General features: G+C 34.0%; 1 protein-coding gene across 1 annotated transcript; it reads left to right on the forward strand.

The window, feature by feature from the left end:
• Positions 1-17300: 17300 nt before the first annotated feature.
• LOC124358673 (venom allergen 5-like) lies at positions 17301-18400 on the forward strand. The gene has a single exon (XM_046810978.1). The coding sequence runs from the start codon at positions 17434-17436 to the stop codon at positions 18349-18351; it is 918 nt and encodes a 305-aa protein (XP_046666934.1). The 5' UTR covers positions 17301-17433; the 3' UTR covers positions 18352-18400.
• Positions 18401-19189: the final 789 nt, after the last annotated feature.

The raw sequence follows: 19189 nt of genomic DNA on the forward strand, positions 1-19189 counted from the left end.
ATAAATCCAATATCATTTCGAAAACAATGAGACAGCTGTGTTTGTTTTAGGAGTAACGTTACATACAAAGTAGGAGTACACCATACCACTTGTCATGTAACAGGTTTTGCTGAGGTTGAATGCAAAGTTCTATATAGTTTGTTTACAAAATTCATTTATTGTTCGATTTTCTCACTGCTGTCATGGTTACCCATAAGACCATAGTAAAAGTGTTTGCTTGTGTTCAGCTAAATGCTATGGAGTGACATGAACTCATTTCATGCAACATTTCAATTCTTGAGATACCGTGCAGACAGACAGACAGAAAGAACATTTTTAATAGGCTTTTCTAACTCTCAAACATTAACATTATTAAATATTAATGTAAGGTTGCTCTATAATTCATCTACTGCACTGAGATTGTGTAAATTAATCTCTGAGAATGTATTACACCCACAATGTTTTACTGAGTTTTCGAAAATTAGGATGCATATTCTAAAAATAAATGATAAAGTAAAGTTTCTTGATGGGGCCAATGGTACTGCAGATAGAAGAATACAGAACCTGGACCTGATAATCTATTTACAGAATAGATATTTACAAAAATTACACAGATGGTCGATGAAACAAATTTCGATCGAGGATATTTGTGAGCAGATTTTGAGCGAAAGAGACAGCCCAAGGGGGGAAACAATTTTTTAATCGATAGTCCTACTTGTACTCAGGGTTGATGTGTTTCATATAAAATTGGCTTATACATTTCATATATAATATAAAAGATCTTAACCGCCTGTCGGTAAATAATGTAGATATAAGCTTTTAACTGTTTGTAGCTTGGGTAATGATATCGTAAACATGTAATTAGTGAAAACTTTGCCGTGTGTTACAACAGTGAACAGCCAATATTTATGTTTTAGGTGAAAAAATGTTTCTAATTAGACTTAACAACTTTTATTATGCTCTAAAAATTGTCACATTTTAATATTTGTTATGGTATTAATCTTTAAAAATTTCAACCATCCACCATATTAAAACATGATATAATAAATAATATTAATTATTTTCATTATTTTAGGCTGTAAGAAAAATAACAGTACCAAATTTGAGTTCTATATCTTAATGAATTCTGAAATAAAAAATAAAAAAACTAAAACACACATACAGACAAATGGTAAATGAAAAGAGATGCACCACTGGTTGCATTTAGTTTCTAGCTCCTCTTGGAAAATATAGTAAAGTTTGTGTAGAGAGTTTTGTTACATCCTGTGTACATTTTATTTATTGGGACAACAGTGCAAACTCAACTTATGGTACTGGAGGTATCTAAGACCTGAAGAAGACACTCTTGGATTTAAGTATTTCTATATATTATCTATATCAAGGAAACAAGGTAAATTCAACTGTACTGTGTACAGGAAGTGAATTTCCACTGTCGGAATAAACACTTTTAAACCATTGGCTAATAAAAAGGTTGTATACGTAGGGTTTCTAAGTCGTATGTATGTACATATAAATTCTCCATTTGGGCAACAAGGCACACCCAAATTTTGGCACGTAACATACCTTATACTTAACCATGGACACTGATATTTGTGTGCTTACATCTGTTTAAAAATATCATAGGATTCTATTATATTACATCACAAATGTTTTCACTAAGAGAACTACATTTTGAAAATTTCTTACAAAGCCGTGGTCGACTGCTAGTCTTATAAATAAAACTTAATGGCTTAATGTGTTGTTAATCCTTAATCTCAGGAATGGCTGGACCAATGCAGCTAATTCTGTAAAAAAATATTCATTGAAGTTCAAGGAAGGTTTTAATGTCAAGAAAAGTTGAAAAATTTTCCTGGAATATTTTAGAATTCCAGAAAATAATTATAATATTTACAAAACGTAATCCTAACATAAATGGCACTAAACAGCTGTTGACAATTACAGCTGACGTTCACCAAACAGGTAGTAACATTTGTTTACATTTAAATTTTAGAAAACATGAAAAGTACAGTGTGTAATGCAGATCAGTAGTGTAATATAAAGATGAAATTACTATCTAATTCAGTGATGAATTTAAACCATCTAATGCATTAGAAATACTATTTAAATGCTGTTATAAAACCCACCATAGTGAATAAAACTTAAGTTTTGCCCATAAGTGTGGTACTCAACATTGGTTGGCTCCCGTGGTATTGTTTTGGAATGTTTACTGTAAGCTTAAGGAAAATCAAAGGAAGAAGAAATACTATTTTCTCTTTCCTTTATACCTGAAGAGAAATACAAGTAGGAAATATACACTTTTTAACTGAAATTGTCTTATAAAACTTACTTATGCACATATTTTCTTGATCATCAAAATTAATCATAGCACCAGAAATATCGTAGAAGCTTTTTAATCTAAATTGGTTTCCAAAACCTAAATAGGTTTTTATTTTCTTGATCAGCTCAACAACATAAACCCAAGTGTATATAAATTAAACCAGACGGAAATTTAAATGGACCGAATTGGAACTTTTGGAACTACAGTAACTTTTTGTTCACACGTATATATTTTCTTTATCGTGACAAAAAAACTCTAGCCATGGCACTTGAAATATAACCAGAAGTAGATTACAAGGGCTGATGGAAAATCAGCTGTGGAACCATAAATAAATAGACCAGCATTGTGATTTTAAATGGCGGAAACTGACTCTTCGACTGCAGTAACTTTCAGTCATACGTAATGGACAAAAAGGCAAACTATATCTATGGTACTTGAAATATCTTACACAGGAAGAAAATTAAAAGAGCCGAAAGTAGACGCTTTTTGATCAACATTGGTTTTTATTGGTAGGTCTATATATTTTCTTGATCATGGCACAAGGCGAACTCAACTATGGCATAGGAAGTACACAGAAATTGAACATGCAGAGTTAATGCTTTTTACCGAATTAGGTGTCCAAGCCCTACATGTATTTATTTTTTAATACAGCAAAATCTAAAATATAACCAGTCCAAATTTTATTTAACTTTTGAATCTCTTAGCAATGTACATTGAGATAATATGTTGGCCTTCCTGATATGTCTACCTCTGTTTGAAAAATATCATAGGACTCCATCATATTACATCATAAATGCTTTCACTAAGAAGGCTAAACTTTAATTTTTTGAATTGCGAATGAAGCCTAACTGCTAGTAGTTATATAAATTAAACACTCATAATGTGAATTATGAATAAAGACAAATTTTTAAAGTTAGGCAAATGTGATATTAATCATTGTTTTCTAGAAATGTGATTATCTAGTGTTTCCTTTACAATAAAACAACCAAATCATCCTTGAAGTAATGAATTATTACAGGTTTTCGGCCATTTTGCATTGTTAATGTTACAAAAAACATTATTATGATTTGAAGATTGGAATCCTAAAAATCTCAGGAATATAGGTCTACCAGAGGGTCCAGAGTGATTAAATGAAGTATAAGCCATGTTACTGCACAGAACAACATTCATACACACCAGAGAAAGTGAAATATTGATGAAATCTGTATGGGTACTTCCTGTGGCACCAGGATATGTCATATAAAACATTAAGGGGGATAGGTTGGTGATGGTTGACAAGGGATGCTAAAAGGCAGTCTTTCGGTCTTACATTTTTGTTCTTGATCTTGAAGTAAATAGTTAAAGATGTAAGTTTATGATAACAAATGTTCAAAAACCTGTTATCCTTTCAAATCAACATTCAGTTCTAACATTGGGACAGCAGGAAACTCCAGAAAGTTGCATGTGGCTTGTAAAGTTATCTAGGTCTTAGGTTTAAGGGCATTAAGGGCATGACGCTAAGAATCAATTTTAATATTAACATTTATAATATAACATTATAATTCTGTTTACTGTTTAATAAATTTACTAACAAATATATTTTGACATAAAATATTGCCTGTTTAACTGCAGTCAAAGATGGCACTTGAACACATATTTAATGATGTATTTTGTTAACAACAGAAACAAATAACAGGAATGTGTATAGAATTGTGGATAGCCCAGGGGCGGCAAATCTTCAAATCCGCCTCTGGGTTTAAGAATCAGAAGTTCTTGTATCTGTTCATTCTTATTAGAAATTAAAATGAATTGGAACAATGCCCAAATGTCTTTACACCAGCTCTGCTAAAGAAGGAAGGTGAAGCAACAAAGATGAACAGACTACTCTCAACAATGTTTAGTGGTATTCGAACTGTCTTAATGTCCTATTGTTGATTAGTTACAAATTAGTTATTAGTTTTTAACACATTTACTGCAGCATAAATCGCTGATGACTCACATTTAGTTTTTGAGAAACCTACCTAATTTCACTAAACATAATTTATTTTGCGGAACATATATTATTAAGAGTTCATTCCACATTTTAATTGAGGATTGAAGTGGTCAGAAGTATATTTTATAACTATTACTATGATGTTTATTATTATGTATGAGTTTATTTATTATTAACATGGGTGGCTCATGTCGCACATCACTTATTTAGCTTAAACATTATAATTACATTATTTCTTGTGAGTGGCATGAGCCACCAATGAGTCAGATGCATAGTTTTATCTCTTGTTCATGCTGATTTCACCTGCTGCTGTCACTGTCTGCTGTGGATCATACTCCAAACCTTTACGTTTGTTATGTTTTGAAGCTCTATTCAATAATTATATATTGCTCTAATTAAATATAAATAGTGTGCAGCACAAGTCACATGGAACTCATGACAGTTGAAAGTAAATACCATAGACGGTTGGACTCCATAACAGAACACACTCTGATAGATCCGCCAATTTCACCTAGACGATTCTAGATTTGACATTCACTAAACTATCAGATGTCAAGGTAGCCATCTTCATGAGTCACTGGTGAACCACATCGCACAGAAATAATGCATCTTTATAAGTTACCAGTGACTCATGTCGCAGTATGAGAAAAATGACTAAATTTAAGCAATGCAGTGAACACATTAAAGAGTGATGATTCTTGGAGTAATTGGAAATGTTTCAATTTGATACCACTAGTAATAATCACACATTTTTCCAATATAACTTTGTATTTTTTGTGAGAGCTTATGAAATCAAGTATTTCACCGGAAGGCAACTCCACAAATAAATAAAAAAGGCCATCAAAAAATAAAAATTAATGTTGGAAAAATGTGCGATCACTACTAGCGGTATAACAATGTTAAAGAGTAAATTTGTTGTAGAACAACTATCATACATTGTATATGGGAGGAATTAAAAATTAATAAATACAAAAATTAATTAATAACAGTTTACATGGTTTGAGGATATAAATGAGTAACCAATTCTAATGAACATAAATACAAATTTTATTACTTGTAAGTAAAGATTTAATTTTTAAATGTGTTACCGGAATTATAATTTTTGTTTAAGTAATCTAAACTATATTATGATTTATTATAAATTAAAAATCACTTATGTTATATGATATCTTATATTTAACAAGTTTCAAAACCAAACATGCAGCAGAATTTGACAAAATAAAAGTACCTTCTTACAAAATTAGGCAACTATTATCCAAGGATGATAAAAAAAACGATAGAAATTATTAAGAAAGAAAATAACATAAACAAAGGAGATTGCATAAAAAAGTTGTTACCTTGTAATAAAGAAGCTATATAAATCATTGATTAGTCCAATTGTCAAAAAATTTGCAGTCTGTGTTGAAACCCCTATATTGATTATAGCTTGTCATATCGGGTACTTATGCTCTCCATAGCAGGGCTGGAACATTCCACTTAACTTCCTTGCACATTTTATAAATGAACTTGTATCAAAATTATCATGTTCTTTTTTGGATGGGTTTTAATCAACATTAGTTCAAGAGTTCATACACAGCATACATATTTTCTATACATAACAGTACAGCAAGACTTATGATTGCATTTACAAACATCCAAGTATAGATCAAATCCTAATCATACAATATGAGTTTAACATTGTACAACAGTACAACATTGAGTTCTTACGGAAGAATCAAAATTCTTTTCAATAATTCCTCTACGTTCCCAGTGGCTAATATGGAAAGTTCCTGTAGGCTGAAAGCACTAAGAGGTCGAGAACTTTAACCGTCAGGAACTTATAAAGGCTGAAATCTTCCAGAGGTATGGTATTATCATAATGGAAACTTATACAGACTGCAACAATCTTACAGAAGCCAAAATATAATTGTAATAATTAGCAATTGAAAAAGGAGATTGAATTATGTTATTTCCAACCAGGGCCATACCCAGATTTGGCGTATCGGAAAAAGTAATTGGCCGAGCCCCGTCATATCCTGCCACCACGCCCCCGTTACAGACTCTGTGAAGATGCTTCCTCAGGTGATCATGTCCTGTAATCAGACCCATAATCTGAGCAGACACCGATCTACTTAAGGGGAGAAGGTCACTCTGTGCAGGTCTGATCACGGAGATATAGAGCCAATACAAAAGCTTTGGCTTAAATCCTCAAGACCCATCTATCACATGTCTGCATTGCATCAAATACCATTATGCTATAGCGATGACCCTTTCTATATGGATTTCCCAGTTCAGAATCCTATCAAGAATTACACCCAGGTACTTGATCTCAGACTTTAATTCAACGGAAGAGCCTCTCAATAAGAATGGACCAATACCTTCCAACTGAAGCCTTCTTGTAAAGGCAACCATGGTATACTTGGTGGGGTTGTCATCAAAAACCAATTTCCCAGTTCTTGGTGGGGAAACACCAGTTTCCTGCCGTGTTCCTGCCGTCAGTTCTGTGCCTGTTGTGGTGAACTTGCAACTCTTAAGAATCACAATGTCATATGCTGCATACCCCCTTACAAAGATACAAGCAGGTTATCCGCAACTAGGTTTCACAGAAGAGGAGAAAGGACACAGCCCCTCATAGTTCTTGCACTGATGTTCGCTTCCATAAGAGACCACTACCAAGTAACCACCCTATCTGTGAGTAGGGCCCTTATCTAGTCACATATTTGACCATCAATACCATGTCTTGAGACCTCATTGACAATCGCCTGAGTGCCTGTATTGTCAAAAGCTATTTCGATGTCCAGAAAGACACCTATGGCTACTTCTTTTGCTGCTACCCTTTTAGAGGGCATAGAGAAACTGAGGGTAATAGTAATACAGCATTGTTTTTAAGTAAATAAAACAAAAAACAAAAGCTAATAAAACAGAACATTTAACCCAACTCCTACAAGAAACTAAACCATCTCTCTTAATTCTGACTGAACATGGATTAAATTCATCAAAACTGAGAAATACTAATATAACTGGATACTCACTGTTAGCAAACTTCAGTAGAGAAGAACAGAAATTGGGAGGAGTAGCCATCTTCAAGAATGTTTTAACAGAAATGAAAACAACGAATATAGATGTTTCGAGTCTCTGCAGACAATTTGTATGTGAAGCAGCCATGATCTCTGTAAATTGTGGTAACCACCTGTTTTACCTACTAGGAATTTATAGATCACCAGGAGGTCCAGCAGAGTCATCAATAGAATCAATATCTAATATTCTTGACTATGCGCAAACACAATCAAAATCAGTAATTGTTATGGGGGACATAAATATTGATAGACTGGATGAAGACCATGCGGACACCAGAAGACTTGAAGAGGAATTACTGACCCATAATATAAGAAGACTCCCCTTACCTGCAACTAGAATTACGGCCATGACTTCTACTTCAATAGATTGTATTTGTACTAATATAGATGACCAGCTAATCCAATTCTCGGTTTCTGAAACAGGACTCTCTGACCATACTGCGCAAACACTTACCTTAACTTACATATCAGAAAACAAGATAACTCTGCCCTCAATATATAAGAGAAATTACTCTCAGGACAACTTAAACTCCCTAAAGCGAATCCTTCAACAAGAAGATTGGATTACTGTATACAGCAGTGCTGATATTGACATTTCTTATAACAACTTCCAAAGAATAATCAGAGGTACTCTTGAAGAAATATGCCCAAAGAAAAAATCAAGATCAAAAGCAAATCACAAGCCCAAAACTATATTCGATCAGTTAGCAAACCGACTAAAACAGAGCTACCTAGAAGCATTAAACAAGTTTAGGATTTCAGGGAAACCAGAAGACAAACTTGACATGATTCAAAGAAAGCAAAATTATGACTTATATTTAAGGAAACTTAGACAAAATTCTACTACAGAATACATTGACTCTGCACATAACAAGTCCCGAGCTCTGTGGGAAGTTATCAATTCAGAAAGGAAAAATAAGAAGACAACAGATATGGAATTGATGACTATAGATATTAACGGAAAACCAGAAAACCAACCTGATAAACTAGCATCCTACTTCAATACCTTCTTTTCTGAAATAGCAGACAAAACCTTACAAAAACCTCAAAGCTCTAAAAACCTCATATCACCTAAAACTCCTCCTAGTCAACATACTTGTATGTTTCATTTTACCGAAATCACACCTACAACAGTTATAGATGTAATACATTCCTTGAAACCATCACTATCCTGTGGAATAGATGAAATTCCAGCTAAATTTGTAAAACACTGTGCCCTGGAACTTGTTGTGCCGCTGACCTACCTAATAAATAAATCTTTAGTACAGGGAAAATTCCCTTCATCCCTAAAACAATCAAGAATCTTTCCTAAGCATAAATCAGGATCCAAGACAGATATTGCCAACTTCAGACCAATATCAAACATCTCAACTTTTGCAAAAATATTTGAAAAAATAGTACTTTCTCAGCTGATGTCTCATCTTAAAAACCACAGTCTCATTACCAACAATCAGCACGGTTTCCTTGAGGGTAGGTCTACAATCACTGCCTTAACAGATATAACTGAATATATTATTGACCAGCTAGAAGACTCAAATTATGTATCAGCAATTCTCCTCGACTATTCGAAAGCATTTGACTGCCTTGGACATGAGTTAATACTACAGAAGCTCGAATCTCTTGGAGTGGCACACAGAGAATTGGATTGGTTTAAGACCTATTTAATAGGCCGGACTCAAAGAGTGGAAGTACAGCAAATTCAAAACAACATAAAAAGCTCAGTTACATCAAAGCCACTGCCAGTCAAAAGGGGTGTACCTCAAGGATCAATTCTTGGTCCAGTCTTGTTCATCCTTTTAACTAATGACTTTCCTAAATTCATAAATGACAGCACTGAGAACAAATGTGTCATGTATGCTGACGATACTACTGTAATAGTGAAAAATAAACTATCTCAAGACCTTTCTGATGACATAAACACAACCCTTAACAAAGCAATTGAATATGCTGACAAAAATGACCTAAAAATAAATCCTAAAAAGTCCATACAATTAAATTTTAGCCGTAGGACAGAACCTGTACCACATGTACCCAACATAAAATTGGAACAGGAAGCACGACTATTAGGAATGACAATAGACTCTGATCTAGCTTGGACAAGTCACATCAACAAACTTTGTAGCCAGATTGGGACAGGGATATACGTAGTCAGACGTATGCAAATGTTGGGAGGCCTGAACATCGCTAGAACAGCCTACTATGCACTAGTTGAAGCCCACATTCGATATGGTCTAGTCCTATGGGGAGGCACATCTGAAGGAAACCCCAAAAGGGTTTTAGTATTACAAAAAAGAGCCATACGAATCCTGGCTAATCTACAACCAAGGGAGAGCTGCCGTGAAGCATTTAAAGCTCTCAAAATACGGACAGTGGTGGCATTATACATTGAAGCTGTTACTCTTCATGTTGACAACCTTGATCTACCTAGATGTGATGCCATCCATAGCTACAGTACTCGACAAGCAAGAAACTACTATCTGCCAACCCACCGCACCACATTCTATACAAAAAAACCATCTTACATTGGACGTCAACTATTCAACTCCCTACCAAGACAATTCGAAGGTCTTAGAGGAAGGACCCTGAAACACCAGCTTCAACAGTGGCTTGAACAAAATCCTTTCTACAACCTCAAGGAGTACTTTGAAGCTGCAAGAAGACAAAATACCGATGCTTGACTTGTATTTTATATGTTTATTCTCTGTACATTTGATTTGACACATATTCTGTTCTTAATGATCATGAATAAAGTATATCTGTATCTGTATCTGTAAGTTTGGTTGAAATCTTGAAGAAGTATGATCTAAATGAGACAGCATTTAGAGGAATCACCTCGAAACACCTTATACACCAGTAACCATATACAAAACGACCTGATAAAAGGCTTGCACAACAGTATTTTGAAGAGTATTGTACAGGCTGTGCAAGGGGAAAGATCTTTTATAGGTAATGAAAGGGCACAGTGAACGGTAATCAGAAAGTCTGTAGTTGTAACGTATTTTGATGAAGGAAATAACAGTCCTAGTGAAAGATTTTTCTGCTTGCAGAAATAAACCAAACAAATTCAGAGTCAGTTTTCAAGAAACTAAGTGAGGTCCTTGAAAATTATTTAAAGCTGAGTATTGTGGATATTTCCCTTTTGACAGCCATGAATGGAGTTAAAATACTCCGGGAATTTCTTTGATCTCAGAGAAATGAAATTTATTTAAAAAAAAGTTTGTCAAAACGTAGATGTAGAGGTTCCTGCTTTGAAAAAAGAAAAGTGTTCACGTATTGATGAAACTGTCCAAAACTCTCACTATTTTGAAACTAATAAAGACCAGGACAGATGTTTGACACCCATTCATTGACTTACTAATAATGGGTACAGTCGAACGATTTGACCAACACACATATGACTTGATAGTAGCAGAGCAGTAGGGAAACTTGTGAAGTTGAAAGTAGATGAGGGCGAGTTTAAAACAGTTTTAAAATGAATTCATGTTGATTTGCACGGTATCCAAGCAGAACAACTACTGCAGAGCTACAAGACGTGTGATAATGGAGGCCCAAAGGTAGGCCTAACAATTATTGAAATTCTTAATTTTTTTCGAAACAAAATGTTAAAAGACGTGGTTTATAATTATTTATACTTGATGGCATACACATATTTTAAAATATAAAACTGGACAGTTTTTTTAATAAATTATTACATTTCGGCTTCATACCAAACAAAATGTTAAAAGTTGTGGTTTATAATTATTATTTATACTTGATGGTATAATCATATTCTAAATATAAAACTGGACAGTTGTTTTTATAAATTTTACATTTAGGCTTTTACTGAAGCCCTCATCAGATAAAGGGTTCGGTAAGCAGACGAAATGTAGTAATGCAAAAACTGTCCAGTTGATGTAATTTAAAAGTTGATTTTATTATCAAATATAAATAAAATATAGAACTTATATAGTAATAACTTAAATAAAATTATGTGTTCAGGCTTTTCAATAGATATACTTTGATGACTCTGTCACATACTAATTCTAACAGCATAGCAATATATAATGTAATTTTTATCTTCATTTGATAGGTATGACAAGAACAGTCTTGAAGAAATGGTTTAGTGCTGAAAATCTAACCTAAAAAGTCTAAGTAAAAGCTAACCTATTCTCCGAGCTTTATGCAACATTGAAACTGCTTATGGAAATACTAGTGACAAATACTTCATCGGAGAGAAGCTTTTCTAAGCTAAGTATTAGTAAAACAAAGCTTAGAACAACAACAATGCAAGAGAGGTTGCAGTTTTTGATGCTGATGTTCATTGAACAAGAACTTGCTATGAATGTTAACTAAGCAAACATTGTTGATGAATTTAAAGTATGATTTCTGGAGAAAGGCAAATGTTATTGTCATTTTTCAGCAAATGGTTTATGTTCCATTAAAAAATAATTTTATTTAATTCACATATCTTGTCTTAAAGTCATTTTTCCTCCTTTACAAATGTTTGCTTATTATCAAAGATCAATACTTTTCGACTTTGTTATGACACAATTATCTTTAACCTACTGCAACATAGTGCTATGTAAGAGTTCTATGTTTCAAAACAATTGTCAGCATCAAATGAAAGCTTCAAAATTCATAATGTTGAGTATCAATTCCAAACATTTTTCCAGGGGTGGGTCTTGGACCCCTTTTTCTGTAGGGAGGTTTTCCATACTTCCCAAACCCCCAGTATGTCATGCACCTCCAAATCATGAACCCTGCACACGCCTATGATTATGTGACCTGAAATAAGAAAAGTGCTTCCTGTAACTTCTTGAAGTGAAGTGAGTATAATGAGTTGTAAAATTAATTATTTTTTCCCTTTCCAGGCTGCACATATTGTCCCTACTTGAGAAATAGAGATAGTATTAGAGCAGTTCTTTCCTTTAAATGGTGTATATTTGAGAGCTTCATTTACAGCATATAATTCTTAAGTAGCAAATGGTTTTGATTTATGTCATTTCATCCCAATTTTTCTGTTGTCCTTTGTATTGTATATACCATCTCAACTCATGATCCTTCAACTTCTTCCAATATTCAAATGTAAATATAAATGCATGACCGAGTGTTGATTGGATCCATTCCACAAACCAATAACAACCAAATAACGAAATAGCACATTGTAACTAAATGTTTGTTACCGTTTCCTAACAAAATGAATCCTAGAAACATGAGGATTTAGTCTCAAATGATTGAATTCCATAAGGGTACAGGCATTCCAAAACAAACATAAGTGCTCCAAATATTGGTCTTCAGTTTCAAATTCAACAAGAACATCATTAATGCAAGCATAGACAAAGCCATGCCTTGTAGGACTGCAAGAATAAAACATTGGTAAGTCTTAGCTGCATGACAGAGGCCAAATGTAATGCGAGAGAATTCAAATAACTCAAATGATGTGATAATAGTGGTCTTGTTCATGTGAAATTGCTGGTCCTAATGGATGCCTCCACCAGGTTTGTTTGTTTGACTTGGAGAGAGAATCCTCAAGAGGAGTACCCAACTCCTACAGAGGTAACATAAAATACACTGATCAAAAAAAGGATATGCTCTGAATCATATTAGTAGTGAATTATTAATATTTAGTGTATGTTCATATAATAAAGTTATTTTCACTTTAACTCTTTTTGAATTTGTACCTTTGGCCACTTTTGAATCCGCCAGCTTGCATTTAGGTTTAATATTTTAAATACAAATAAGCTCATGTCACATAACTTTTTAAGTAGTTTTTAATTCTGATTTTGAAGATGTAAGATGGTGTTCAATATCTCAAACCATTAAAATATTATTAGTGAAAAAAGTACAATTTTATGAAAAGATCACCTCAGATGATATATAAGGTGGTCAAATTGTTCTTCCAGTATTAATCACAAAATAAACAATAAAAGCTTTGTAATTTAATTTAGATACTTACTAATTTAAACGTTGATAAGGCAAGTTATATGTTTCAAGAGCAATGCAAGACTTATAAGTCAACTTGGGTTGTAAAAGTAAGAGATTATAAAATTGTAGTTTTTTTATTAATTTTCAATGGAATGAAATGTAAAACAAAATTTTGTACAATCAAATTAAGTTTAAGAAACAATTAAATATCACCTTATCCTATTTTTTTATTTGTAATATTAAACAAATTCAAGATGGTAAATTCACAGAAAAGTACTAACTATCATTTTATTGCCAATTAAGTAACTGTTAATATTACGTCCGTAATACAATTTTGTATATTTGTAAATTAGTAAAATTTATTAGTACTTAAATACAGCTATTTAGTTCCTTCAAATATGATTAATCTATAACAATATTTTGGCTCTTAGTAGCTAAGTGGATAGTATCTCAGATCGTCATCCCAAGGATCCACTTTCAAGGGCGTACCCAGCAAAGGGCAGGGGGAGGTTGCAAAGTGATCACCAGAAGATGATTGAAGACTACAAGCAAATATTGTCATCAATTATTTCTTGTATAATATTCTGAAATTTGAGAATTTCTCTGGTGATGAGAAGCTAAAGAGCCGCTTAGATAGATGTCAAAAAAATGCATTCTACACTTCACCAAAAATTCAAAATGAGATTATAGGATTATGTGATGAAGTTGTCAAAGAAAGAATTATTGAATATTGTGAAAAAGCAAAAGCTTATGCTGTAGTGGCCGACGAAACAGCAGATATTGCTGGAAAAGAACAGCTTTCTATCGGATGTCAGTTTTATGATGAAAATAAAAAAAATCAGAGATTAATTTGTAGCCTATGTTGAGCTGAAATCTCAAGATTCTTCTACAACTATTAGTGCAATTCAGAGTTTTTAGTTGATCAGAATCTTTCAGCAGAAATTTGTTATTGATTTGGATTTGACGGATGTTCTACAAAGGCTGGAAAAGAAGGCGGTTTACAGGCCATTTTGAATAAAAAGTACATTAAATCTTTATTTTTCCATTGCTCAAGCCACAAACTAAATCTTCTGGTCAATAATGCTAGTAAATTACTGGAAATAAGAAACGTAATTGTAACAGTCAAGGATACAATATCCTTCTTTCATGAGTTGCCAGCCTGGGTTACCACAAACAGTTCCAGGCTAGAGTCAATAAAAGTCTAGAAATTATATTTATATCACTCACTCAGTTCTTGAACACATGTGTATTGTAAGGTTGAGATCTTGAAGAAATATTGCGTCATACGCCATAACACCTAGTTGAACTTCATGGCACTTGGCAATGTTTGTAATTACTGTAATTTACTTCAGTCTTAAGTGTTAATTTCTATTAATTACAACATGCTAGAGTAGTGTAATCTAATTCTTCATCCCAAGTGTAATAACGAAATAATTTGTAATGTTTTAGAAAGAAATTTTTAATTGACAGGATTCTTACACACACGTATACCATAGCTAGCTAGATAGATGGTTAAAACAAATAATTCGTACATCAGGAAAGGCCACTTCCTATGACCATGGAGTTTCCTTTTTGGAAACAACATTGTAATGAATATGGTCTTTGTATGTCTAAGGTAACTGCTGAGGTAATTGGATGGTATGCTGAACTTTCATTTTACACATATATAAATAATTACCCCGCTTTCAACTGTTTGTATGAAGAACAAAAAATAACAAACAATATATTTCTGAATACTCTAACAATTAGTGACAATTTTGGAGTTACTATCAAGTAAAAACTTGACACAACAAAAAACACTAACAAAATAATCATACCACTAGATTTAAGTTATTTTGACAAAAAAGTCAGCTAACTCTTAAGCTTAAAATATATTTTCCGATTTTTTGAATAATCAATGAATTTTGAAAGACTGTTGAATTGGAAAAAAGAAAGTTATAAAATCTAAACATAAATTGATCTGTTTGTTATGAGATTGTAGCAAATCGATTTATATTTAGCCTACTACAACAAGGTAGGGGTACGCCAGACCAGAGTGTCACGTAATGGCTTAACTGTAGTTGCATGCAAAATCTGTCCTGTCCCTCCAGTACTCCCCCCCCTCTATTCCGTCCTACCCATATCTTTCTATTTAAAGCCTACTTCCCCGTCGGGGTATATTTGTTCTCATGATGTATATATGCTTCGAAGTTGTGCTAACACATGATATATTGTGTACAACATATTATCATGTGTTACAATTTTAATATGCATAGATTCTGCAAAAAAGAAGAGAACATTTATTTATGCATTACCTTAGAAAACATAAGATATAGAAAACCAATAATTAATATAAATAATGGTCAAGTAGGTGATGGCTATTTATACCTATTAAAAACCTGTTCATTTCTTATAACTGAAATATTTTTCAGCCAATTTGTTCAAGTCGACACTACGCTTAGTAAAAATTACAGCCTGTTGATGCTGTATGATCAAAATTCCTAAAGCACTCAACTTGGTCATTGGTCATTGTGTTTCTCAAATGAGTCTTGATCAATTTGAGCTTTGAAATGGACATAAAAAATTCAAATTAGGTTGAAAACATGACAGTTCCAAAATTAAAATCATTAACAAATTAAAAAAAAAAAAAAAACGCTTTATTATCCTACACAAAATTGTAATGAAATTACATGAAAAATGCGTATTCGAAAGATTATAGAAGTTTTTAAGACATTTTGGTAATTACGAATCTTTCAGCTGACGTTGACGTAACGCTGGGAGTTAAGAACATCATCATAGCTGTACATGAATCAGGAAGACTGCTTGATAGAGTTGTGTTTTATACTATTCACGAGGCAAACTCCTTAACTTTTTTCAATTCTCTGTTTTTATATCACTTGAAGCAATATTTCTGAGGCACACTATGTGTTTCTCTAGCGCATTTGAAACATCCTCCTCATACTTATTTCATAGTCACTGTTTTCTGTGAGCTACTTTTGGGATAAAAAAATTAAATGATCTTTAATATTGACTATGCTGTCAAAACGTCTGATAATTTGAGCAATAGCTCTATCCAAGCTACTGTAAATACATTTACTTTAAATCTTTGTAAAAAGATCAGAAAATTCATCATCGTTGGTCAGTTCGGCTTAAAAACGTTTTACTTTATTACATCGCTTGGTCAGCAGACTCAATATTCCGTCCCTTGGCAAGCGTTTCAGGTCTTTAACAACACATTCGAACTCGTTTCCATAGCCCCATGGCCCAAATCTTTCTCAAGATATCTTACGGAAAATTTGACTTCACTAACATCAGCAAAACTGCAAGGAGGACCATGCTTCACCATTGAGCTACATGTTATCGGGCGTTTAAACAGACAGAAATTAGATTTTGCTAGCCCCCTGAGTGTTGGTTAATGTTCAGCCAATAAATAGAAGAAAATTTTAAATGTTTCTAGAAACGCACAGTTTACTGTTAAGAAAAAAATAAAAATTTAAGTATACGGAACTGTAAGATTACATTGACTATTTCTTACTCATAATGTACAAAATTCGCCTGTTAACAGACAAAAAAAAGTTAATAAAGATTTCCCATTATTACCATAATATTGTAGCCATTATGCAAAAAGCGGATATCCACCGAGTTTAATATTTGGATGTCATGTATGGCTCAACCCTAATGCAGGGTGTATTGCAAATTCAAATCTCATCGATTTTGTGCAAGTAAGAAGACTATCAATCCATAGAGTAAAGAAAAAAGTTGACTCAAATGTTAATAACTTTGAATATTATTAGAATTTACAAGAAGATCCTAGGTGAGTTATTAACATTATATGAAAAATTTAGCTTACAAATCAGACCTCCAATCAGAAACCAATAACAAAGTGACAAATACTTATGTAGCCTAATTACGTCCATCTGCAGTTAACGTGATATTGGATTTTCCTACGTCATATACATTTTTATTTGCGATAAATACAACTTATAATTTGTATTGATATGAATTTAATCCGTGAATAGCGACAACTTTACCTTTCAGTCTAATCATATGATAAATTGACATTTAAGTCAATCTTGAAACGAAAACGTCTGCATCATAAACATATGACGAACATGTTAGAGATGTAAATAAGAGGTCAGTTGACGTTTATTGGTTAAAACTTGCGAAATCGTCCGTTAAAAATTACACACGAATCCCAACTTGAAACTATTGATGTAACCTGTGCTATGGTACACTGTTTCTTGGCCTGGATCGTTGTACAGTTAGTGTGCGTCGAAGTGGCAGCCGACTACGATTATTGTGGCACGGATTGTAACGGCACGAAGCACACCGTGTGCAAGTACCCTATGGGTGGCGGCAGACTTTGTGAAAACAACGTCAACGTCTACCTCAGAAAACAGGAGAAACTGTACATCCTGGAGACTCTGAACAACTGGAGACAAGTGATAGCCATGGGGAGTGAGAACTGGGACAAGAAGGTGTCCTACAAGTACTCACAGCCGCCGGCGAGCAACATGATGAAACTGGTGTGGGACGGTGAGATGGGGATGATCGCGAAGCGTTGGGCGGACCAGTGCGGGAAGCCGTTGCACGACGTGTGCAGGCGGGCCATGGACGGCACCGAAGTTGGTCAGAACTCCTACGTGTCCAGCTACGAAGACACGGGCGCCATCAATTTGGACAGGAGAGTGGAGCGCACGAAGAGGATTCACGCATCTTTGAAATCCTGGTTCAAAGAGATCGAATTCTTGGATCCGAATTACGTGCACAACTATAAATCGGATTTTGAGAACACGACCTCTAACTACACGCAACTCGCGTGGGGGAACACCGTCTACATAGGTTGCGGGTATACGGAGTTCGCCATGGGTGGTGGGACTATCGAGTACCGGTTCATCTGCAACTTCAAACCGAAAGGGAACTTACCTGGAAAGCCGGTGTACAGGACGGGCGAACCTTGTTCGCAATGCCCTCCTAAGTCGAGTTGCAGCATCACCTGGACCACCCTGTGCTTCAACGGAGAAGCAAACGACTTCGAAGAGCCCAGCATCGGAATGCACATACAAAGAGCGAGTCCACTCATAAGCCTGGGTATGGTTTTATGTCTAGCCCTGTTTTATCATCTTCATAAAAGATTATCGTAGGATTACTCTAGCGTAAAATGTTTACCGAAATAAATCATTTTGGAAACTATATCGTATATATGAATGACTGAAAGGAAATTATGCGTATGAGTTTAAAGCTAAGTTCAATAGTTTTGGTTAACTAAACACGTAACTGATCTGACTTGATTCATAGACACTTAAGCCTATGGGACTGAGAGGAGAAACATTAAAAGATGTATGAATACTTGATGGTCTTCACATTTGTATTAGAAATACACCGATACAACGTAGTATTGAAATCCCTTCAAAAACAAAAATGAGCTATCGCACAAACGAACTGTCCTTTGACCTACTCATCCCAAAATTATAACAGTTCTTTTTTTGACCAAAAAGAACCTATGTATTTCAAGATTCAAGACCTTTCTATCAAGAATTGTCGCACAGACGGGCAACAACACGATTTTCAGAAGGTCCTGTTGGGTTCTAATAATAGATATTTAAGATCTGTTCTCTAGGCTGGCATTGCAATCATGAACTTGGAGGTAGAGGATGGGTTATCTACTATGGTTGTCTTACAATATAACCGTATGCTGAGATTTGTACATTGGAGTATACGCACCCTTATTATTGTTCATTTTTTAATATTGTTTGACAACACAACCTTTTGTTACAATTTCTATGGACTTAGCCTACGTCCTAAAATTGCCGTCGTAACGTTTTGAAACCAATTTTCAACCAATTTAGCAGATCAAGTTTTAAGAAGTTAAATTTGTTATACATAACTTATTAGAAACCGTTTAAAATAAATGTTCATTATGCAATTTCCTAGTTTGATTAAACTTAGTCATGATGCTAGATGACTGCGAGAGTAATAGTG

This window comes from Homalodisca vitripennis, chromosome 3, assembly GCF_021130785.1.
Source record: "Homalodisca vitripennis isolate AUS2020 chromosome 3, UT_GWSS_2.1, whole genome shotgun sequence".
In the NCBI taxonomy this organism is placed as follows: Eukaryota; Metazoa; Arthropoda; class Insecta; order Hemiptera; family Cicadellidae; genus Homalodisca; species Homalodisca vitripennis.

What these genes read in the sequence shown, in the direction of transcription:
- LOC124358673 (XM_046810978.1), top strand. Translation starts at nt 17,434, where the DNA reads ATGGTACACTGTTTCTTGGCCTGGATCGTTGTACAGTTAGTGTGCGTC.